We start from the raw sequence: 24,213 nt of genomic DNA on the forward strand, positions 1-24,213 counted from the left end.
ACTGTGGAACCAACCTAGATGCCCTTCAATAGACGAATGGATAAAAAAAATGTGGCATTTATACACAATGGAGTATTACTCTGCATTAAAAAATGACAAAATCATAGAATTTACAGGGAAATGGATGGCATTAGAGCAGATTATGCTAAGTGAAGCTAGCCAATCCCTAAAAAACAAATGCCAAATGTCTTCTTTGATATAAGGAGAGTAACTAAGAACAGAGTAGGGTCGAAGAGCATGAGAAGAAGATTAACATTAAACAGGGATGAGAGGTGGGAGGGAAAGGGAAAAATAATACAAGGGGGACAAATGAATGTCAGTAGAGGGGGCAGAGAGAGAAGAGGGGAGGGGAGGGGAGGGGAGGGGGGATAGTAGAGGATAGGAAAGGCAGCAGAACACAACAGACACTAGTATGGCAATATGTAAATCAATGGATGTGTAACTGATGTGATTCTGCAATCTGTATATGGGGTAAAAATGGGAGTTCATAACCCACTTGAATCAAAGTGTGAAATATGATATATCAAGAACTATGTAATGTTTTGAACAGCCAACAATAAAAAATTTAAAAAAAAATTTGTTAAGTACCAATTATATTTTAGACACAGTCTAGGCTATCACAATCTAAAAGGGTCAAAACACATTTACTTTCTACCCTTTGGTAGCTTGTGGTCTCCTACAGTTTAGAGACATAGATGCAAATAGACTGTGAACAGATAAATAATTATGCAGTTCGATTTTTCATAAGTGCTACTGTGAAAATAAAAACAAGTGCTAACTTGGAGACTAATGAGAATAACAAGGTAGCGGGAATAAGAAACCCGGAACCCAAAGGAGAAGGAGGAATTTATCATACACAGAAAGAAGAATAACTTTCCACATAGAGGGAACAATACAATAGCAAGCACAAAGATGGATTGAAGGAGCAGCAGAGTGGAGCAAGATGAGATGAGGTGGATAGCCATCAACTAGATGATGCAGGACTTCAGAGGCTACCATGAGAAATTCAAATTCAAAGTGAAATATGAATCCATTGAAAAAGCAGGAGGCATTGTAGCCAGATATGAGTTTTAGAAGATCGTGCTTCTCACCATATTGAGACTAGTTTAGAAGGAAACAAGAGTGGAAGCAAGAAAAATAGTCAGGACAGAAAGAGCCCCTAATGGTGAAACTGGACAGTAGAAAGAGGACAGAATGGTTTCAAGATGTATTAAGGAACCAAAACGATACAAATCACTGATGGATTGAGTGTTGTGAGTGAGGGAGAGAGAAGAAGGTGACCTTCTGGAGTACTTTTCTGAGGAACAAGGTAGACTGGAGGAGGGAAGACTGGAAAAGAATGAATTCAGGAGTTCCCAGTGGGTTGGGTGATCTCAGATGCCTGTGAGATAGATACTCAAGGAAAGGTGTCAGGCATTGACATTTATCTCTCAGGTTCATTTCCCAACTGTCTCTCCTTGGGTAAGTTACTTAACCTCTCTGTGTCTTCATTTCCTCATCTGCAAAGTGAAGATCATAATCCTTTTGTTGTTGTTGTTGGATTATTATGAAGAAGGGCCTGGCACATGGTAGCACCTATGAAAGTGTAGTTGCTGCTACCCTCTTATTTTCATCTTTGTTCTCATTATCATCATCACTAGCATCATCATAAGCTAAATCCAGAAGAGAGGTTGAGCTGGGAGTTCAACACGTCATATTTGATCCATGGAAGTAACTGAGATGATCCATGGGGTGAGTGGAAAAGAAGGCCCAAGTAGAACACTAGTTTAAAAAGGGTTCACAAGAGAGGAGCTAGGAAAGAACAAGATAGGGCCCATGAAAACTAGGAGAGCACTGTTAACCCAGTGGTTAACTGTGGAATTCTGTAGAGTTTCTGAGTAACAAGTCTCAAGAGTGTCCATTGGATTGGTAGCATGGAGGTCACTGGTGAAGTGTCAATGGAGTGCTGGCGGGGAAGGGTACTGGAACATAGAAGGGATAGCAACTGTGCTTTTGAGAAGTTTTGCTGTGAATGGGAGCAGGAAATGGGCTGGTAGCTAAAGGTAACCTAAGGAGTCAAGGGAGTGTTATTTGTAGGGTGAAGAAATCTGGAGCTTTCTTGCACGCAGCCAAGGATGGTACATCAGAGAGGGAGAGATTAATCTTCCAGGAGAATAAGGGAGAATGCCTGGGAATTCCTTGAGAAGACAAGCAATGACAGGATGATGGTGATATGAAAGTGTGATCTTGATGGGAGCAAAGATATTTTCTCTGTGGCTACAATGGACAAAGATGTAGGTGGATGGATTTGGTGGCAGGAAGAGGAGACTGTAATGATGAACAAAGTCAAAGAAGCATTGCCATTGGACTCTCCCTTTTCTGATCTATGAAGTACATTGAGAATGCTGTATATCAACTAAGGCTCAAAGAGTATTATTGTACCACATGAAGTCATCAATGCTCTCTTAGTCAGTTTGTGCTGTCATAACCAAAGCATATAAAGACTGGATGACTTAAACAACAGAAATTTATTTATTTCTCAAAGTTTTGGAGACTACAAAGTTCAAGATTCAAGTGTGTTGGCCAGTCAGTTCTTGGTGAGAGCCCAGTTTATGTCTACACATAGTGAGATAGAATGAGAAAGCAAGCTCTCTCTCATCTCTTCTTCTAAGGGCACTAATCTAATCATGAGGCTCCCTGCTTATGATCAGAATACCTCCCAGAGTCTCCATCTCCAAATACAGGCGCTCCTTGACTTACAAAGTGATTTTGATAAACTCATTGTGAGGTTAAAATCTCATAGGCTGAAAATGCATTTAATACACCTCACCTATGGAACATCATAGCTTAGCAGCATGGTACACTGTATATTGCTGGTTGTTTACCCCTGGGATCATGTGACTGAGTAGGAGCTCTGGTTTACTGCTGCCACCCAGCTTCCCAGAAGAGCATCATACCAAGAATTCAATCAAAACTGAAGCACATTTTTGCACCATCATACAGTCAAAAAACCACTTTTGCGCCGTCATACACTCAAAAAATCCTGAGTTGAACCATCAGTAAGTTGGGGACCATCTATACTATCACATTGGGAATTATGGTTCCACCACATAATGTTAGAGATGTTAGAGACACAAACATTGAATCTATAGCAAATACAGAGACATGAATGTTGAGCTACTGAAGAGTGACCACTCATGCTGCCATTTATATGTCAGAGGACGTAGCCACATTGATTATTTCCCAAGCCCCATGACTAAGTCACTAATGAACTTATTACAATAAAGCATCTAAATGAGTGAAAACCATCAACAAAGGAAGGAGATAGCGTTAAGAATACAGCTCTTTTGAAATATAAAACCATGAGGTCATCACATCTGCGCAATACCTTTTTTTCTTTCTTTTGGTCCATGGCTTTCCACTAATTTCCCATCTTAACAAATACATAGAATCATAAGTTCATATATATTTATTTAAATATTTACACAAATATAACTAATAAATTTGTAATTTTGCCCTTTAGGGAAGTAAACAAATCATTTTCTTTCTCTAATTTAGACTTCAGATGACCTTGAACATGAAAACAACAAAAAGGTAACAAAATAATTCTCTTGAGCATTTTGCCTTCATTAGGAGACACGCACATGTGGCCCTCTAATATTGAACATTTTCTACTAAGGTCTGTTGTTGTTACTCTGTCCACTGTCCCCCCATCCGTGGAATACCAAGCTGAGCATCTATAGGTATAATGCATCTAATATAAGAATTTTCAAAGGAAATAATTAATTACAATAATAAAATGATTAAAATCCTGATAAAAATCACTAAACTAGGTAAGATAATTATCCTAAAAAATAGGCGTTTAATGCAATAAGATATTTCCTTAGTTGGAATTAGAAATTTCAGTCCTTGAAGGGGGTGCATAATCATCAGCATGTTGAATATGAAAATAGAAATGATCTAATAGGTCATCAGATTCATATTGTAGAACAGTAGAAAAGTGATCTGAGCTCTCACAGCATCCATGTCATGGAAGATCCTTAGGTAGTTTCCACTGCACACCTTCTGGAGGTTTCTTTTGATGTTAGTAGACATTAGCTTATTGTAAGGAAGGTAAAGTAACATTGTCATTTTCTTTTATCCTCTTCAAAGTTCATCATGATGTTTTAAGTGTCTTGTTAAGTGTGTTTGGTCTATTATACAGTAGTAAGACTGAAGACCATCTCAGGCAGAAATTTGCCTTCTATGTTGACTCTGACCTTTGGGAGCTGCAGACTGCTTTGCTATCTACAGGGTCCTATCTTATTTACAGTGAGACCTACCTTCTCATTGTTTAAACAATTAATTTGAAAGAAGTATGGGTAAATCAAATCACAAATCTCCCAAAATGATTATGGGACAGAGTAAAATTTTATAAGGCAGTGGAGTCAACGGTACAGAGTGGCTGTTTGGTAATTAACATTAATTTGCTAAATTAACTTAATCCACAAGGCCTTGGTCTTCTCATGTGGTCATTCGTAGGACTATAATCCTCCTGACAAATAACAATATTAATGAGGATGTGCATGCTGGTGCCTAGAACATAGCACAGGAATTGTTTGTAATCATTAAACACACAAGAAGAAATAGATGTGGGCCTCTGCCCTTTTATGGAGGTTTAGGGACTGCAAATAAAAAAATCTATAAAAACAAAATTAAGTTGCATTATTTGATTATTTATCTTAGTCTATTATCAGTGAAATCAGTTTGATGATTTAGAATGTTCGGATTGTTGTCATCAATAAGATAAGCAAATAGTCTGACTGGTTTTTCACTCATGGGTTACATCGTGTGATTAAGCATCCTCCTAGATTCAATCTGTGCAGAAAGTTGAGCTTTTCAAAGTTGTTAACAAAATGTTGACCACTTAAACGTACTTTCTGTTGTTGTTTTAATTTTTTTATTTAAGAGACCTGGCCTCACTATGTTTCCCAGGCTGGCCTTGGACTCCTAGACTCAAGTGATCCTCCTACCTCAGCCTCCTGAGTAGTGGGGCAACAGGCATTATTTCTGTTGGTTTTGATAGTTATGTTCAGATTTCTCAAGGAATAAATAAAATAATTTGCTTTCTTCCCCTCCAAAGTCATATAATTTCAATGTGTCCTGTGTCACTTTATTAGAGTATTTTAAAAATACATCCTTTAAAAATAAATAAACCACCATGTATGTGGCTGAAATTGTAGAACAGTGCTACTATACAGTGTGGTCCTCAGACCTTCCCCTTGCCAGCACCTTATTTTAAAATTTTTAATAATTTGAAATTATAAAATCGTAAACCCCTGTGCCTCACCCAGACTCACTACAGCAGAAATTCCAAGGATGGAGGTCAGGAATCTGTTTCAACAAGTGCTCCAGGTGATTCTGAAACACACTAAAATTTAAGATTCACTGTTTTTGACTTTGTACCTCAGCTTAGGAAAATATGAATGATAATATTGCTGTACATACCTCACAGCATTTCTGTAAGACTCCAGTATCTTTTCTTGGATGTTTTAAAGTCCCTTGAAAATCTAATAACAACCCAAACACATAAAATAACTTAATATTTTCTGATTATCTCCTTTTGCATCATCTGGACTATCATAGAGATTAAGTTTTAAAATCATCTTTTAACATAATTGAGGTACAAACATTCTTTTGCTTCTGAATTTGTGTGTAAATTAGCTTTTTAATGTCTTTTTAAAAACTGTTTATCAATGCATTATAATTACAGATTATACTGGGATTCGTTGTTACATATTCCTACATTCACACAATATAATTTAATTTGATCAATTTCATTCCCCAGGACCTCCCCTTTTCCTTGCAAGTTAACTTTAGTAAGGAAATTTGCAGCCTGTATCTGGGAGTCCCTCTGAAGCCATCAGCTAATCTGTTTTCTTCATTGTGTTTGCAGGGCCTGGTTACTGTAGAGGATGAGCAGGCATGGATGGCATCTTATAAATATGTAGGTGCTACCACTAATATCCATCCCTATTTGTCCACCATGATCAATTATGCACAGCCAGTGAAGTTTCAAGGTTTCCATGTGGCTGAAGGTAACATCAAAGCCTTTTTATCTGTTTATTTTTTTTAATATCAATGAGTTCCAACCTAACTTGTGCTGTTTTCCTCTTTTGGGGTGGGCATCTCTCTTACTTTTGTTTCACAGGCTGGATAGCCACAATCCTAGGCATGCCTTGGGGTTGCATTGCCATTCTCTACATCAGCCACATGGTGGCTCTGAGAGACTATGGACTTGTTAGCCTCTAGTATTCCGTATGCTTTCACAAGACAGCTTTATTTTTTTTTTTCTTTAAAATAAATAAATAAATAAAACATGAGTTTATCTTTGATTGACAGAAAATATTTGTACATATTTATGAGATACCATGTAAATTTTTTATTTATATGCACTTAGGGTAGTGGTTACCAGTGTTTAGAGAGAATAGATGTGGGGGAGCCGAGGGAGGTTTATCAATGGGCTAAAATATTATAAGTTCTAGTGTTCTCTGGCACAAGACGTGTTTAGTCAAAAGTTGGTTTCCAAAAGCATAAGAACGAATTTAAAATTTTTATTATCTTTTGTGGGCAGCAGAAGGCATCATGACCTTCAAAAATACATATTTCAGCAATTGGGGTACACATACTTTGTTTAGTGACTCCAAATAGATTTCAGGACACTTATTTTTCTTAAGTAAGCTATCTCCATTCATAGAATATTAATGAATCTAAAAGCAATTGACATGATCATGGCCACTAAAGCCTGGGGACTCTGGATGTAGCTATATGTATTGCCTGTCTTTCTGGGAGGGTTTGATGGCAGGGTTGCTGAGTGCATCTTTGCTTTTCTCTTACAGAACGCAACATTCATTATAACATGTCTTCTTTTAATGAATCAGTTGGCCTTGGCTACTTGAAGACACACGCGATTGAATTCGTGAAGTATCCTTGGGTGTTGAGTGGAATGGGCAGTTGCACATTTGGTTGGGCAACAGTCTCTGAAATAAATCAATGGCTAATATATAATTTTGATTGTAGAGGTAATAAAATAATATGTGTGAAAGAGCATGGCAGCTGTGACAATCTGCCCAAATGAAAATTGTCCTCCAAGTCTGCAGAGTGAACTGTGGTCTCTTTCTCTCCCAAGCATCACTGGTAAATGGGAACTTTGTTCTGGGTTGCCTGTAGGTTGGTCATTATTGCCCTGCACCTCTGTTGTTCCAGCTCTATGTTGTTTATTTACCTCAGCTGTGGTACTCTTTTTTTTCTGTTTTCCTTAATAAGTTACACAGTTACAACAAACGGCAAATGAGTCGCATTTACCCCAAGGGAGGCAGAGTCGATTCCAGTAATTACATGCCTCAGATATTCTGGAACGCTGGATGCCAGATGGTTTCACTGAACTATCAAACCCCAGGTAGGAGCTGATACCCAGTGACCCCCAAATTCCACGAGAACACTTTGACAGGGTGGTGTTGGGAGTTGCCATCGGTTAGCTGTGGGCATGTTTTCAGGGAAGCGAACATATGGCAAAACAGTGTTTTCCTGGATTTATATAATGGTGAGAAATTCAAATCCCCAAATAGAACAAGAAGACAGTGAAAGACAATGTTTTGATTTATACTGAAATTATTTTCATAATTGCCATGACTACTCTGCTATATAGTATCCTCTATTCCTAAATATTTCTAATATTTCTTACTTTTGGATCAGACTTGTTATCTTTGTTTCCAGAGGCAGAAGAATTGAGTGAGAAGAATTTAAGTATTTTGGTACAGTAACTAAATCTCATTTCTCCTTTGGAAAGTTCCCTGGGCTACCGCAAATATTCAACAAATTTCAAGGATTACACAGTGTCACCTCACCATAAAAGTACAGAATATTACATAGTAAAACTCCCCTTAAATGATATGTAAGGAGTTATATATTTTTAGAAGATCTAATCAATAAATTGATCTTCCAAAGTATAATCAAATATGGGCTACATGTGTATAATATGCTGATCCTTTTTTTCCTGGGATTAGAAGGATTACTTTTTTTTAAAAAGTTTTCAAAGTTTGTGTAAAGAGCCTAGGATCACAACATTAAGATGAGAGATAACAAAAGAGAATACATAGAAATATGTCACAAAACCCACTTAACTTTATGTGGGTAATTCTTAGCATGGCTTTACAATTGTTAAAACAAAACACATATGTAAAATAGGGAATAGTAATTCCACTGAAATGCTGAAATGTTAAACAAAAATATGAAGTTGGAATTGGAAGGGAGTACTGGAGCTAGAACCGAGGGGGCGCTGTACCACTGAGCTATAATCCCAGAGCATTTTATTTTTTATTTTGAGACAAGGTCTCTCTCAGAATGGTCTCCAAGTTGCAATCCTCCCACCTCAGACTCTTGAGTTGCTAGGATTAAGGTATGCACCACTGTGTGCAACTGAAGTTAGAATTCTACAAAGATTTAAAAATACGTTTTTTTCTTCTTCTTCAGTCCTTTGCTATAGGAGGATACCTTCCAAGTTTCCCATTTTGGAGAGCTTTTTCTTATCTAGTGTACTGACCCTATTTGAGAATCCCTGTCTTCCTCATTCCTTATTATCTGGACTAACTAGAAGGTCCTTTGACTTTCATCCCTCTGGCTTGAGCCTGAGCTGACTGACTATATTTCCCTCCTCTTGGGGGAGCCTCCTTCATGACCAAAAATTCCCCCTAAGGGATTCCTCATTGTGCATGTGACCCCACAGTCCTTGCTAGATGAGACTGTTACCAGGTACCAGTGTAATCCTGAGTGTTTTTGTCAGGACAAAGCAAAATGACACTGCTGATTTACCTACTTAAGGAAGGGTCAGGTTATGTTCTGCATTGTCAGTGAGTCCATAATAAGGATTACATGGTCCTAAAGCATTTACTCACTAGGCCAGCTTGTATTTTATTCTTTAATATTAGGTTGTATGACAATATTTGGAAGAAGAAAAATCCAACCACTAACCATTTTTTTTCCTCATGAGAAAAAAAGAAAGCAAACGTTATCTACCTGCAAAAGAAAAATCCTGAGCCTTGCCCTGACAGAGTAGGCCCCACTAGAAGAATATTCCTTAAGTCTAATGCTGTGAGAAAGCCATCAATTTCATGTTATTCTTACTTGGCTTGTGTTGTATCTTAACTCAAGTTTTAGATATTTTTGTTTTGTTTTGTTGTTGTTTGGATTGAATCTGTGGGGTGCTTAACCACTGAGCCACATCCCCATCCCTTTTTATTTTGTATTTTAAGAGACAAAGTCTCGCTAAGTTGTTGAGGCTGGCTTTAACTTGTGATCCTTCTGACTCAACCTCCCCAGCCTAGGATTACAGGCACATGTCACCATGCATAGTTTTGTATTCAAGTTTTGTATTCATGCTGACCTTACTGGGTATCTCCAGCCTTGCCTTCCTCTGGGTGATAAGACTCATAGGTACTTCTAATGACAGCAGGTTAAATATCTCTAGTCTCAATATTATGTATTGATTCCATTTCTAAAAGGAATTCTGGGATTATCTTTATGAAAAACATACTTTATGCTTAATTCACATTAAACACAAGGTCATTTGAAAAACATGGAAAAGAATTATGTGCCTTAATCAGAACCTGTGTTACCTCTGGAACAGTCTGATTTCCATTGTTTAAAATCATCCTGTTAGGGTCTTGTTTATCCAGGGAGATGAGATGCTAAATTATTTTTGTCTCTCGACAGATTTAGCCATGCAATTGAATCAGGGGAAATTTGAGTATAATGGATCGTGCGGGTGAGTAATGTGATTTAAGATGTTGTCACCTAGTTTCAGGACTCCCTACTACCACTTTAATGAATCCATGTCATTTTTAATTAGGGGCTGGTGAATGTAAGCTGATTTGAGGTATGGGATAGAAGTAAATGAAACCCCTAGATGGATTATATTTGCAAATATACATTCTTCATCTACCCCATTTTACTATGCAGGATTTTTTTATCTACAAGTTTTCAGAATCATATATACTCCAGAGCTTAATTACCTCACTATAAATTCAATAACAGAGGTTTTTTATATCTGAGGCAAGTAATGACCCATGCTCATTTGAACAATAACCAGAGACATGAGCATTAAATATGTGTACTTTTACTGATGACAAATACAGAAATGAAGTTAATTCCATGTATAATGAAATCATAGGTGTCAGGTTGAATTTATTTCAATTGAGGATAAACCTTTGTCCTCTCTTGATTCTTTTGCATGTCTTGTAAGTAGTGGTTATTAAATATTAGTGCTATGAATTTTGTTCCAGTTTACTTAAAAAACAGTCTTAAAAATTTGTGAGCCAGGAAATAAAATAGAAAATAGTAATTCCACTGAAATGCTGAAATGTTAAACAAAAATATGAAATTAGAATTTTTAGAGGAGTACTGGGGATGGGACCCAGGGGTGCTGTACCATTGATCTATAGTCCCAGACCATTTTATTTTTTTTTGTTTTGAAACAAGGTCTCACTTAGACTGGTCTCAAGTTGCAGTCCTCCTACTTCAGACTTCTGAGTTGCTAGAATTGAGGCATGCGCCATTGTGTGCAGCTGAAGTTAGAATTCTACAAAGATTTAAAAGCTTTGTGGCCATTTTTTCCTTGCATCTGTCCTTGAACATTACTATAAATAAATAATATCAGATCACAGCCCAAAGGCCTCAGGGTTAATTCTGTGGAGTCCTGTCCCACTCCATAATGAGACTGTCAGACAATTAGTTTTTGACAGTGGCTCACCCTGTGAAATATCTTAATTTTCATTATTGAAAATAACCAGTCAAGATGCAAATTTTCAGCAGTGGTTGGGTAGGAAATGGCTCTTCAGAGTACACATGCCATACCTCTGCCTACCTGACAGATGGTTCTTTGCCAGTATGCCCACGTGCTCAAATGATAGCCCTGTCATCTGAAACAGTCACCACATACATTCCCAAGGGTGCATTACATTTTCCTCTGCTGTGTGCTTTAAAAAACATAAAAACTATAGTTAGGAAGAAAAGAGCCAAATGCATATTAACACATGGACATCGTAAGACTCTGGCTTAAACTGGATTCTATAAGGATGGAGAAGGAGACTCAGATTGGCCAAGTCAGAAAGGACTCATTTTCTTTGAACACAGCATGTCCTCTGTGGCAGGTGTTATTTTCTGATGTTCTTCATCATTATCTAAAAGGGCAAAAGCATCCTCCTCCATCCTCAGGACCCTCTACCTAAAAACCTACATCTTAAATTATAGATGAGGAAATAGAAGGATTCAGTGTTTCAAAAGCCATTTTTAAATTTTTTTTGTCTTTCTAAAGTCTATGAGTACAATAAGCTTCCTCTGTGTTTTCTACCAGGTACCTGCTCAAACCAGATTTCATGAGGCGGCCTGACAGAACATTTGATCCCTTCTCTGAAACCCCTGTGGATGGGGTTATTGCAGCCACATGCTCGGTGCAGGTAACACCCCTGCTCATCAGATTGTGTAAATGTATATGCAAATGGTCCTGGACAGAAAGCACTGGTAAAATATTTAATGTCAAGTTGCCAGATCCTTATGTCACTTATGTCAAAATCAGCTCCCCTCCTTGTGTCTTTTCCATAGAAGACACATTTTTTTTTAACTAGTAAAATTATGAACTACTTTGGGTAAAATAAACTATCAAAAAATAACTACAACATGATGAAATTTTCTATAAAATTCTAGAAAATGTGAGCTATGGTGATAGAAAGTAAATCATTGATTGCCTCTGGACACAGTGGAAGGAGAGAAAGATTATAACAGAGCTCTAAAATACTTGGAGGTGATGGAAGTGCTTGATACCTTAATCTCAATGTTAGTTTCACAGATATGCTTACTTGTCAAAACTGATATGATCATACAATTTCAATATGTGAAATTTATGATAGTCCAGTTGTACCTCAAAAAAAACCCTTTCAAAAGTATTAGCTACTAAATAATATGGAGGGGAAACTAATAAAGGGCTATAGTCATTTGCTAAGTAAATGAAAAAAAAAGTTATGGAGTGACTGAAAAAACAGTCACTCCGTAACTTTTTTTAGTAGTTATAATTTTGCACTGGTCATAGACAACCAATGTCAACATCAGTCAAGAGGTTGAGAAAAATAGGCCAATCCTGGTATTGTTTTCCTTTCATTTCTATGTGTGTCTCTCTCTCTCCCTCTCTCCCTCTTTCTCTCTCCCTCTCTCTTTCCCTCTCCCTTTCTCTTTTCCTCTTCCTCTCCCTTTCTCTCTTTTCTGGGGCATACCAGGGATTGAACCCAGGGGTGCATAATCACTGAGCCATATACCTAGTCCTCTTTTTAATTTTATTTTGAGAAAAGGTCTAAATTGCTGAGGGCCTTGCTTAATTACTGAGGTTGGCTTCCAATTTGTGATCCTTCTGCCTCAGCTTCCCAAGTCACTAGGATTACAGATGCGTACCACCATGCCCAGCTTATGTCTCTCTTCAAGACTTTTGAAAGAATTCAGTAATGGCATGATAGAATTTCAGAGCTGTGAAGAGATCTTAGGGCATGCCTGAATCCATCACTTCTTGATTCTTAGGCATGGATACTAAGTGAGACAAAGGTGCTCTGGAAACTAATTATTTGTATTATATGATCCATGTATACTTTCTTCATTCTTTTTCTAGGCAGTTTTAGAAGTCATAACCTTTGCCAATAACTGTTTTTTTTTTATTTTTGTATTTGGTATTTGGTCAATAATGTTTTGATTTACTGAAGAATGTATACGTGTCCATTGTTCATTGAAATTCCCCCCTAAAAACACAATTTTTTATTTCCTGGAGATTCTTTGCTACTGATATTTGCACTGAGTTCACTTCTTTCTCTTTCATGTCTGTGTTGCTGAAGGTCATATCAGGGCAGTTCTTATCAGATAAGAAGATTGGCACATACGTTGAAGTGGACATGTATGGGCTGCCCACCGACACCATACGAAAGGAATTCCGAACTCGTATGGTTATGAACAATGGGCTCAATCCAGTTTACAATGAAGAATCATTTGTGTTTCGGAAGGTAGGACATTGTCAATGTGTCAAAGCCACACTGATAACATAGGAGCCACATCTCAGTGCACAGAACCTACTTGATAGAGGGACATCTTGTTTTAACCCGCCATCTTGTTTTCATCCTTTCTTCCAATGAGTAACTTCTATGGTAACTTCTGTATCTATGTCCAGTGATTATTGTTGTTTTTGTTTGGTCTGTTCCAAATTGCCTTTCCTCCTTAGAGGTGGCCACCTCCTATGTGGCAATGCTCAAGCTCGAGGTTTACAATCTGCTGCTGAGAATGTGAATTAACTTGTGGACACCATGGTACTTTGAGAAGTTCTTCCCTCCCCTGAAGTAGGTGGTGACTCACACTGTTCATTTAGCTGAGAGGTCAGGTTAAGATGCTACACTCAAAACTGAGACCAATAAATGCCATTACATGGGTCACTTTATATAATCATGTCCCTTCAGAAAGTGTGGAACCTGTCACTACTCAGATTTTATGCTTCATATGTGAGTTTTCAGTGTTTTGCTTTTTTCTCTCGGTCCTGTATGCTGGATCATAAGAACAATCACAGCCTTCCTTCTGATATTCAGAATTTTTTAATATTTATTTTTTAGTTGTAGTTGGACACAATACTTTTATTGTATTTATCTTTATGTGGTGCTGAGGATCAAAACCAGGACCCTGCATATAATAGATGAGCTCTCTACTGCTAAGCCATAAACCCAGCCCTAATGTTCAGATTTTAATCTCTTAATCATTCTCCCCTTTTGATTTCCTTGTCAACTGAAGATGCTTTGAAAAAAACAAAACAAAACAAAACACATGCATTGGAAGTACTGCCAAAAAGGTCTGTTTTTCTCTCTCTTACTTGTTCTGATATTCTGACCAAAATGATTTCTCAATTCTTTCAGCATAGGCTTTCCAGGTGGTTCTGCTCCATGTATATGTCACGGAACACAGACAAGCAGCTGCTTGTCTTGAAAGGTTAGGGATTATCCATTTTAGAGTACAGTAACTGGCTTGTATAAGCCAAATTAAGGGAGATCTCTGTGGATTTGATAAATCAGGCCATTTTGAAATTTGGGTTCCCCAAACACCATTATCCTTGCACTCCCATCAGCATTCTTGTGATGTGGGGTGAATGAGCTGTGGTTTCCCCCTTTTTCTTCCCTGGTCTTTGCAATTAGTTACAGCTGGATATGTTGCGGGTATGAAATTGTGTTCTTTGGCATAAGTAATTATCCCCTTACACATTTGTAGAAATTCAGAAAGTTTTCTCGAGTACTCTTTTTTTATGAATAGGGAAATATCAACTTAGTTTTAATATGTCATATTTTTGACCCAGAAACAAAATGCCAATTCTGGATCCCTTTCTGTTCTTGAGAAGCTAAATTGCCTCTCACAGATATCAAGTGCTTTGTCTCCTTTCTCATTCTTGTTCCTTTTGTTGTTTGCATCATTATCACAAGGCAGAAGTGTCTTAAGCCTAAACCTCCCAATCACATAAGGAAAAAGAGTGAGGACAGTTGGTTGAACTTTTAACTAGACTCACCTCTTCATCTTCGTGGAGTTGGAATTAAATTATATTGTCCAGATGTAAATAGGCTAGCTACCCATTGCCTAGCCTAGACACAGCATTCAGATCAGCCAAGATGTCCTGGTTGCTCTCAAGAAGCTAATCAAAAGGCATTCCTAATTAAATACATCGGATTTTCTTTTGTCCTGTTGTTATTTTGTATCTTAATAGAGATTCTGCCATCTGAATTCAGATTTTATGTCCATTTATTCAGTTTATGGATGACAGATGTCTTAAGATCAGCATATCTTTATGTTTCTTGGACTATTAATGTTTTTAGCTGCTTCTTCCTCTATTTAAATATACAAAAAATGTGAAAGAAACAAGGATAATTCAAATGAATACATGGATCGTCTTTTACAAATGAAACATTTCAAAGGCACTTTACACATTCTTAAAAACAGGTGTGCTAAATGTCAGAGCAGCCCAGGTCATGAGACAGTTTATAGGATTAGAAGGCAGGAGCTGCCATGATTAGTCCCCACTCTGTCACTGACAATCTCTGAGGTTAATAAAAGTCACTGATTCTCAAAGTCTTCTTTGTATCACCCATGACACGAGGAGGAATGGGGAAAGATGACATGGATTTGAGTCATAATCTTTAATATTCATTCCAACCAACACTTTTGATGACTTCCAGAAAACCTGTTCCAATTACCTTTCTTAGTACGTTGGTCTTGTGGCTTACAGAGGACACCTTAGAAATGCTAATGAATCATCAATTCACTTTCACCATAAAGGTATATTTACAAGCAGTGTGGATTTGGTCCAGATTCTTAGAGTCGTGGTTCTTGGGAGCTGTGTTACAAAAACCAATGAGAAGTCTTGTTCTTTGTTTGCAGGTGATCCTGCCAGACCTGGCTGTCTTGAGAATAGCAGTATATGATGACAACAACAAGCTGATTGGCCAGAGGATCCTTCCGCTGGATGGCCTCCAAGCAGGCTATCGACACATTTCCCTTCGGAATGAGGGAAACAAACCATTATCACTGCCAACAATTTTCTGCAATATTGTTCTTAAAACATACGTGCCTGATGGGTTTGGAGGTAAGATAAGCAGGTGGTTATAGTATGATACAGATGTGGTACTAAATTATAGAATTGTAAAATATTCAGCCTATCCTGAAAAAAAGGAATAACAATGATGTCCTTCCTGCCTATGCTGCAAACCCTGGTCATATTGAAGAAAGTAAGGATAAATGGCAACCTCATATTTCACAATAGGAAAATGAAAGGGCAAGGATAGACTATCTATAATGTCTTTTCTTATTTTAAAATGTTATGCTGCCCAGCAAAGTGGCTCATGTGTGTAATCCCTGCAGCTTGGGAGGCTGAGGCAGGAGGATTGCCATTTGAAAGCCAGCCTCAGCAAAAGCAAAGCACTAAGCAACTTGGTGAGACCCTGTCTCTAAATATATACAAATTAGGATTGGGGATTTGGCTCAGTGGTCAAGTACCCCTGAGTTCAATCCCAGGTACCAAAGTAATAATAATAACAATAAAATGTTATGCTTTTATAATATTTATTAATTTCTATAATTTTTATGAAGGTTTTATTTGTACTACCAAAGTGAGAGGAAAAAAGATATGAAACACTGTCTTATCAATTGGTATCACTCAACAATCTTACATTGAACTTGGTTAACAACGTACCTCAATTTTCTTCCAAATTCACAAGGCAATAATTTCTTAAAATTCCCAGTCATCCAACCCACATTGGCATTTCTAAGGTAATCTGTGAGAAGAACCCAAACTGTATCATATGATAGGATTTTGACTACACCCAAATATGTTAACTCTCCCTAACCTCTAATAAACTAGGGACATAAAATTAAAAAGGGCATGATATTCTCAGAGTCATCATACAGAAGGAAATAGCCCAGCAGAGTGACCACATCATCTTAGCCAAGGTCTCAAATCCTAACTGTCCACTGATGGCTAGTGGTCTTGAGAACAAGATGGAACCTCTCAAGCATCTCGTTTTGTCACCTGCAAAGATAATACAACTACATCAAGTTCAAAAAGTAAATTAAGCTATGAAGGTTTTGTCAGTTTCAAAATCCATAGTATTCCTTCTTTCTTCCACTTTGTTTTTTTTTACCAAAATTAAGTAAACTAGAAGCAACATGATATAGCAGCCAACAAAAGAACCCATAAAAGTGGAGGGGCAAGGGTGCTGTGGGGTTGGATAAGTGGAACAGAACAGGAGACCAGAAGCCTGGACTGTGTTTGGGAGTTGTGTCCCCACCTGTGGTAAACCCCCAAATCCTGCCTGTGTTGCAACACAACAATGGCCTGGAGGCATCAACGGATGCTTTAAATGATCTTCCACATATTTGAGCGTAGGAAGCAGAGAATGTGTGATAAATACCTAATGTACTTTAGAAGTAGTTTTATACATCCATATGGTGGAAAATTTTAAAATTTCACCCCTGTGTGGGTTAAATTTCAGATGAAACTATAATTCCTTTCTGGGAAAGGAGCCATTTGATTAGGAAAGAGGGAAATAAAATTTGTTGAGCTCCTATATTGTGCCAGGCAATTCAAAGAGAGTCCAAAAATGTGAAATTGTCCTGAATGGATGTGGGCATATGTAGATCTACGCTGAAGAAATATCTGTATTTATAATGCAACTTATGGCCAGTGTTGGCATTTAAGTATTGACCTAAATTAATCTCTTGAATAATAGTCCAACAAGTATTCTTCCCTACCATGTCCGTGTGACTGATTCTATTCTATTTTAGAAGTATTTGAAATTTTCATGCCATGTTACAGTTGATAGGATTCTGCAGTTGATGTCTTAACCTCTGATTTGACTTTCAAAGACAGTTGATTCAGAATTCACTGGACCTTTCTTTTATTTGTGAAGAAACTGAGGGCAAATATTACAAGGTTTAAAGGCCTTATTTGAAGATAACCAGAAAAGAATGTGGGAACCACCTTTCTCCAAATTCTTGATCATCTTCATGCCCTCTGAACGTACAGATGTGTTCATTTTCTTCTGCTTAGCCACCTCCCACATCCAGACCTACATAATAAACCAGTGGGCTAGGATATCTATAGAGTCCATGTTCCTAGAATATTTGATGTTCTCTGTTGATTCTGTAGGAACAAGTTCAAAGTGAGACTGCATCATTACACACCAGCATTTTCTAGAGGAAAGAAATAGGTGTTGATATGCAGGATCACATTTTTATTTGACTAAAGAAAGATAATGTGTATTCATTACTTCATTCTCCAAATACATACAATAAGTTTATTCCATAAAAGTAAGGCAGCTAAAATATTTATCAGAAATTAATTTCGATGACCCAAAAAGAGAATAACAATTCCCCATCAATCCTCTGCCCAGGGTGAACTCCTATTTACTTTTATCACATTTATTTTTACATTTTATAATAAAAAACTTGCATCTTAACTGTGCATCCTCATTTGCCCCCAACTCCCGCTTTTTTTTCACTTAAAGGAGAATGTCCCATGTCTTGAAATATTTTTTTTACATTTTTATCAGCTGCATAGGATTCCATTTTATTATTCTAGTTTAGTCTCTGAAAAACAATGAAGTCATTTCCACTTTTGTCTCTTAGAAACAATATTGATAAGCAACTCAGTGAGATCCTGTCTGTAAATAAAATACAAAATAGGGCTGGGGATGTGGCTCAGTAGTTGAGTGCCCCTGAGGTCAACCCTTGGTACTAAAAAAAAAAGAAAGAAAGAAAAAGAAAGATTATTGAACCTTAGAACCCTAAATATAAGGTTTTAGAAATATTTGTCATCATTTCCTGAAGATGAATTCTTTGAAATGGATTTATCACACCAAGGAGTACATGAGTATTTAAAGCTTCAGGTACAGGTTGCTGAATAGCAAGTGTATGATAAAAATTTTTCCAACATTTACCTATTTAAAGGATACATTGGTATTTCATTGATGTATTCACTGAAATAGTTTGTAACTGTTTTTATAACCATTTTTTCTTCTTTAAGATATTTGTATAGTAGTTATTGTTTAGTATCTACTATACAAATAACAAAGAAGAAATGTAAAGCTGAAAAAGTGGTATACACTTACCCTGAAGAATTTTCCACCTGTGTGCACACACACATATATATATATATGGTTTATTCATATGCATAAATGTGACACACTGTATGGTAAATGTTGAAAGAGTAGTAGAGCCAAAGGGCATTGAGAACATTGAACTACAGAGTGATTAGCTGGAGTGGGCTGAGGGAGACTTCAGTAGTGGGACATTGAGAGATGACCCATCCTTAATCTGAAAATCTGACATCCAAAATGTTTTGAAATCCAAAACGTTTTGTCTTGGCAATTTTCTTTTAAGTTTTTTGGTTCTTTTTAGTTATACATGACTGTAGAATCCATTTTGATATCATTATGCAAGCATGGAATATATCTTATTCTACTTAGTACCCCATTCTTGTGGATGTGCATGATGGTGGAATTCACTGTGATGTTTCCATATATCTACATAGGACAATTATGTCAGATTTATTCCACTGTCTTTCCTTCTCCTATCCCCCCTTCCATTCCCTATTGTATAATCTACTGAACTTCTGTTCTCCCTGCCTCCTTATTTGGATTAGCTTCCATATATCACAGAAAATATTCAATCTTCAGTTTGGGGGGGGGGACTAGCTATTTCACTTAGCATGATGGTCTCCAGATCCATCCATTTACTGGCAAATGTCACAGTCATTCTTTATGGTTGAGTCATACACCATTGTGTGTGTGTGTGTGTGTGTGTGTGTGTGTGTGTGTGTGTATATATATATATATATATATATATATATATATACCACATTTTCAATATCCACTCTTCTGTTGAAGGATACTTGGTTGGTTACATAGTTTAGCTATTGTGAATTGAGCTGCTATAAACATTGATGTGACTGCATCACTGTAGTATGCTGATGTTAAGTCCTTTGGATGTATACCAAGGAGTGGGATAACTGGGTCAAATGGTGGTTCTATTCCTTTTTTTGAGGAATCCCCATACTAATTTCCAGAGTGGTTGCATTCCTACCAGCAGTGTATGGTAGGACTTTTCCCTTTTACCCACACCCTTGCCAGCATTTATTGTTGCGTGTATTCTTAATAGTTGTCATTCTGACAGGAGTGAAATGGAAGTCTGTGTAATTTCAATTTGCATTTTTCTAATTGCTAGAGATGTTGAACATTTTTTCATGTTTGTTGACTATTCATATTTCTTCTTCTGTGAAGTATCTGTTCAGTTCCAGACACTTATTTTTTTTGGGGGGGAGGGTGTTAAGTTTTTTGAGTTCTTTATGTATACCAGAAATTAATGCTCTATCTAAGGTACAGGTGGCAAAGATTTTCTTCTATTCTGTAGGTTCTTTTTTCATACCTCCCACATTTTTGGAGAGGCAGAATTAATATTGTCAAAATGGCCATACTACCAAACGTGCTATACAGATTCAATGCAATTCCCATCAAAGTTCCAGTGGTGGTCTTCATAGAAATAAATGGAAAAGGCAGTCATAAAAATTTATTTGCAAAAAATAAGAAACCCAGAAATAGCCAAAACAATCCTTAGAAAGAAATGTGAAACAGGAGGCATCACAATACCAGACCCTAAATTATTCCACAGAGCTAGTAACAAAAACAGCATGGTATTGGCGCCAGAACAGGCATGAAGACCAATGGAATAGAATAGAAGACACAGAAAAAAACTCACACTAATACAGTTATCTCATACTCGACAAAGGCACCAGAAACATACATTGAAGAAAAGATAGCCTCTTCAACAAATGGTGCTGGGAAAACTTGAAGTCCACGTGTAACAAAATGAAATTAAACCCCTATCTCTCACCCTGCACAAAACTCAACTCAATGTGGATCAAGGACCTAAGTATTAGACCAGAAACCCTGCACATACTAGAAAAATTGTAGGCCCCACACTAACATATCCTCTTAGGAACCGAATTTCTTAGCCAGACTCCTAAAGTGCAAGAAGTAAAATAAATAATCAATAAATGGGATGGCATCAAAAAACTTTTCTTTTTTTTCACATCATTTTGATGATGAAAAAGTTTTGGATTTCAGTGATTTGAGTTTGGCCTAGTAATGCTCACAGTGATGGCTCTACCAATTTATCTCTGTCCAGCTGTTTAGATTGGATCAGTATTTAATCCTACAAATTGTCTGCACACTGCTTGTTCTCACTGTCATCAATTCTGGTTTCTAAAAAAATTCTTAATTTTTGCTAGTAGTGGTAGTAAAAATGGTATCTTATCATTTCAACTCAATTAATTATGAGTCAGAATGAACATATTTTTATATATTTCTTGGTCACTTGTATCCCTTTCCTACAAGTTCACCTTTAGTACCCTTTTTCTTTTTGGTTGTTGTATTTAATTAGGTTGTTCTTAGTTTCCCTTAATTGTTTAAATCAAAATTTAATCAACTCATAACATCTCTCTCTTTCACCCCTTTCTGTCCCCCCCTCTCATAATTCTCCAAGGTAGTCTCAGATACAATTTTAATGTCTAGATAAAGTTTTATGAATATAATAGTTGATGATTCAAAGACTATTCTTCTTGGCTGATAGGAGGCTATTTCACGAAGGTCACATAGCTGTTTCCTAAGAACTGCTGACTATTGGCCATCTGACCTCACAGAATTAAGCATAATGCTTTATATCTTAGTGCTCTTATTGGATAACATTGGTCCCCACCTCAAAAAACAAGGATCAAATGAGCTCTTGGAACAATACTGACCATAGCAGTCCCTCCATTAATTTTCTTTTCCTTTTTGTGTATTTTTAACAAGGTAAAGAAAAATCCATTGGTTCTATTTTCTTCACTCACCATAACTTACCCTTTAGTTTGTATGAAATGCCAGTCAATAAATGTGTCATGGTCATCCTAAGAAAAATCTCTTAATCCTGTGCCGACTAAGAAGTTTCAGAATTCTAATGCATTGGTAGCAATGTCAGGTGGTGGCATCATTTTACAGAAACAAGAAAAACATTCCTAAGGACTTTCCAAGTTTAGACAAGAGTGTACAGGAGTTCCTGGTCACTTATTTTTTGGAGTTCTATTCCATGAGGTCACTGTATGGTGATGGATTCCTACAGATGAGGAACTTTGCTGCTTTTGTAATTGTTCCTAATTAATTCTGACCTCCTGCATCTGGAACTCTGTAGAGACTTTGAACTCTGGCTGACCCAGCTACCTCTCAACATGAGATAGCTCCAGAGCCCCTTTTCTTCATCTGCTCCTCTTTCACTCTCATGAGTTATCTGTTTTCCTTCCTTGCCCCCTAGAAAACAGAGGCAATCAAATCTCTCCTCATTACTACTGTTTAATAACTCCCAAAACACACAAAAATATAACAGAACCAATAGGAATCTTAGTTCATTTTCTATTGCTATAACAGAACAACTGAGACTGGGTACTTTATAAAGAAAAGAGGCTTAATTCAAAGTTCTGGAGGCTAGAAGTCCAAGAAAGGGCAGCAACATTTGCTTGGCTTCTGATGAGGTCTTTGTGTTTTACCATGCATGATGGAAAAAACAGAAGGGCCAGTGAGAGCTTACAAAGAAATGAGGGGACAATTGGGACTGGACACTTTTACAATCACATGCTTTCAAGATAACCTGCTCTTACAGAAACTACATTAATCCCTTCGTGAGCATGGAGCCTCCATGATCTAAACACCTCTTACAGGCCCCTACCACTTCTCAGTATCATCACATTGACAATTAAATTTCAATGTGAGTTTTGATGGGGACAGACCACATTCAGAGCATATAGCACATGGCTAACTTGAACGTCGGAACTTTCATTGAGAATTCTGTTTCTCAGCAGTCCGGATGCAAACTGTAATGATTCTCTTAGTCAGCAACTAAATTTTGGCATAATAAAGAAAATGGTAATATTTAGGAAACAGATGACTCGGAATGAGTGAAAAAGCTTTGTCTTAATTCTTTCAATATTATTTTGCTACTGAACATGAAAAAAAAATGAGTCCTATCTTTTACTCCCACATTCGCATACAAAATAGAAATTCTAGGTTGGGTGCTAAGGGCCATTCTGCCTTTGTCAAAGTCAGTGGGACTAAGAGCATGGGGGTTGTCTCTGTTGCTTTGTCTGTGGGTGCACACGCTGCTGACAAGGGAATTTACTCATCATGCAGCTTTGTCACCATTAGCCATTGCTGTTGGGGACAGGAAACAGTTGCAGGGCCAGTGACAATTAAATGAGTGTCAGAATTTCTGTTTTCCCACTCACTGTTGATTTGAATGGGTTTTATCATTTTCTGTCCTTTTGTTATTACTAAACGGTTCCAGAATATATGGAGCCTCCGCTTTATATTTAAATGACACGCTGAGCTGTTTCCTGGCCCTCTCCAGATTATGTTCCTGAAGCAGTGCTCATCATTACTTCTTATAGCTGTAGATTTTGTCTCCTCTTCTGCAGATTGGCTATTTTACATAAAGCAGGATGAAGTGACCATTTGTTTATTTGCCTGCTTCCCTCTTTCCGCCTCCCCTATGATTAAAGATACATCCGGGAGGTAGGCGGCATGTTTCTCCTTCACTCTGCCCACAACCTCACGCGGTTGTTTTCCAACCCTTTCCAAAGATAGATGGCTGTTTCTTACACCAGATATTTCCAGAGAAGGAGCATCCTCAATTAAAGTGCCATTCCTGATGCAGGGATCTCAGGACTTCTTGATGCAAGTTAAAGTTGCTGGACTTTGTCTTCTCCTTAGTGAATGCCAAAATGTCATAATGTCATATTCTTTCTATTCAATATGTACTGAAAACTCAATTTGCAGGCTCATAGTATTATCTTTTATTTCTTTGGAGTAAGAGCTTAAACCCAGGACCTCATACATGTAATATATTTTTTATGGCCTTTTCTCAGCTACTAAAAATAGAACTCCAAAAAGAGCTGGGCATGGGAACACACACCTATAATCCCAACAACTTGGAAGGCTGAGACAGGAGGATAGCAAGTTCAAGGCCAGCCTGGGCAACTTAGTGAGCTCCTTTCTCAAAAGATAAAATAAAAAGGGATGGGACTGTAGCTCAATGGTAGAGTGCCCCTGAGCTCAATCCACATTATCACAAAAAAAAGAAAGAAAAAAGAAAAAGAATTCCAAGAATAGATCTGGAGGGGAAGGAAGCAGGATAGATTCTGCTGATATACATTGGAGAGGCTGGAAATGTAGCTCAGTAGTAGTGCACTTGCCTAGAAGGTCAAGACCCTGGCTTCAATCCCCAACACTGCAAACAAACAAACAAACAAAAAGGTTCACTGGAAATTTGTATATTAAGCAATTGATAAAGGCTCCTTAATACAGTATCCTGAGATGTCTTATGAATGTTACAAGAAGAGAAAGCATAAGTATTTCCCAGTCATATTTGACCAATGGATACTATTGCCCTGAGCACCTATTAAAAAATCTATTATTGTAGGAAATGAAAAATGAAAGATCTATTATTGTGACAAATGGCTAATCATTTGGTGAAAGGTAAGAGGGTGATGAGATTTGTTGTGAGATTTGTTGATCTTTATTAACATCACCTCACAGCCATTAGGAAAATGTTTCTCTT

At 37.3% G+C, this 24,213-nt stretch overlaps 1 protein-coding gene across 4 annotated transcripts in view; it reads left to right on the forward strand.

Annotated features, from left to right (window-relative positions):
• LOC107145524 (1-phosphatidylinositol 4,5-bisphosphate phosphodiesterase beta-4) overlaps positions 1–24,213 on the forward strand; it is a 92,775-nt gene that overhangs the window by 24,859 nt on the left and 43,703 nt on the right. For 2 of the 4 annotated variants that reach the window (XM_015489571.2, XM_048811296.1), the window contains exons 10-17: positions 3,538–3,573; positions 5,915–6,056; positions 6,858–6,942; positions 7,293–7,417; positions 9,730–9,781; positions 11,369–11,471; positions 12,888–13,052; positions 15,454–15,658. In XM_015489571.2, coding sequence (XP_015345057.2) covers positions 3,538–3,573; positions 5,915–6,056; positions 6,858–6,942; positions 7,293–7,417; positions 9,730–9,781; positions 11,369–11,471; positions 12,888–13,052; positions 15,454–15,658 — 913 coding nt within the window. The remainder of the gene's footprint in view (positions 1–3,537; positions 3,574–5,914; positions 6,057–6,857; positions 6,943–7,292; positions 7,418–9,729; positions 9,782–11,368; positions 11,472–12,887; positions 13,053–15,453; positions 15,659–24,213) is intronic. The other 2 variants (XM_048811298.1, XM_048811297.1) reach the window with 1 other exon arrangement.

Source organism: Marmota marmota, unplaced genomic scaffold (assembly GCF_001458135.2).
Source record: "Marmota marmota marmota unplaced genomic scaffold, marMar, whole genome shotgun sequence".
NCBI classification, from domain to species: Eukaryota; Metazoa; Chordata; class Mammalia; order Rodentia; family Sciuridae; genus Marmota; species Marmota marmota.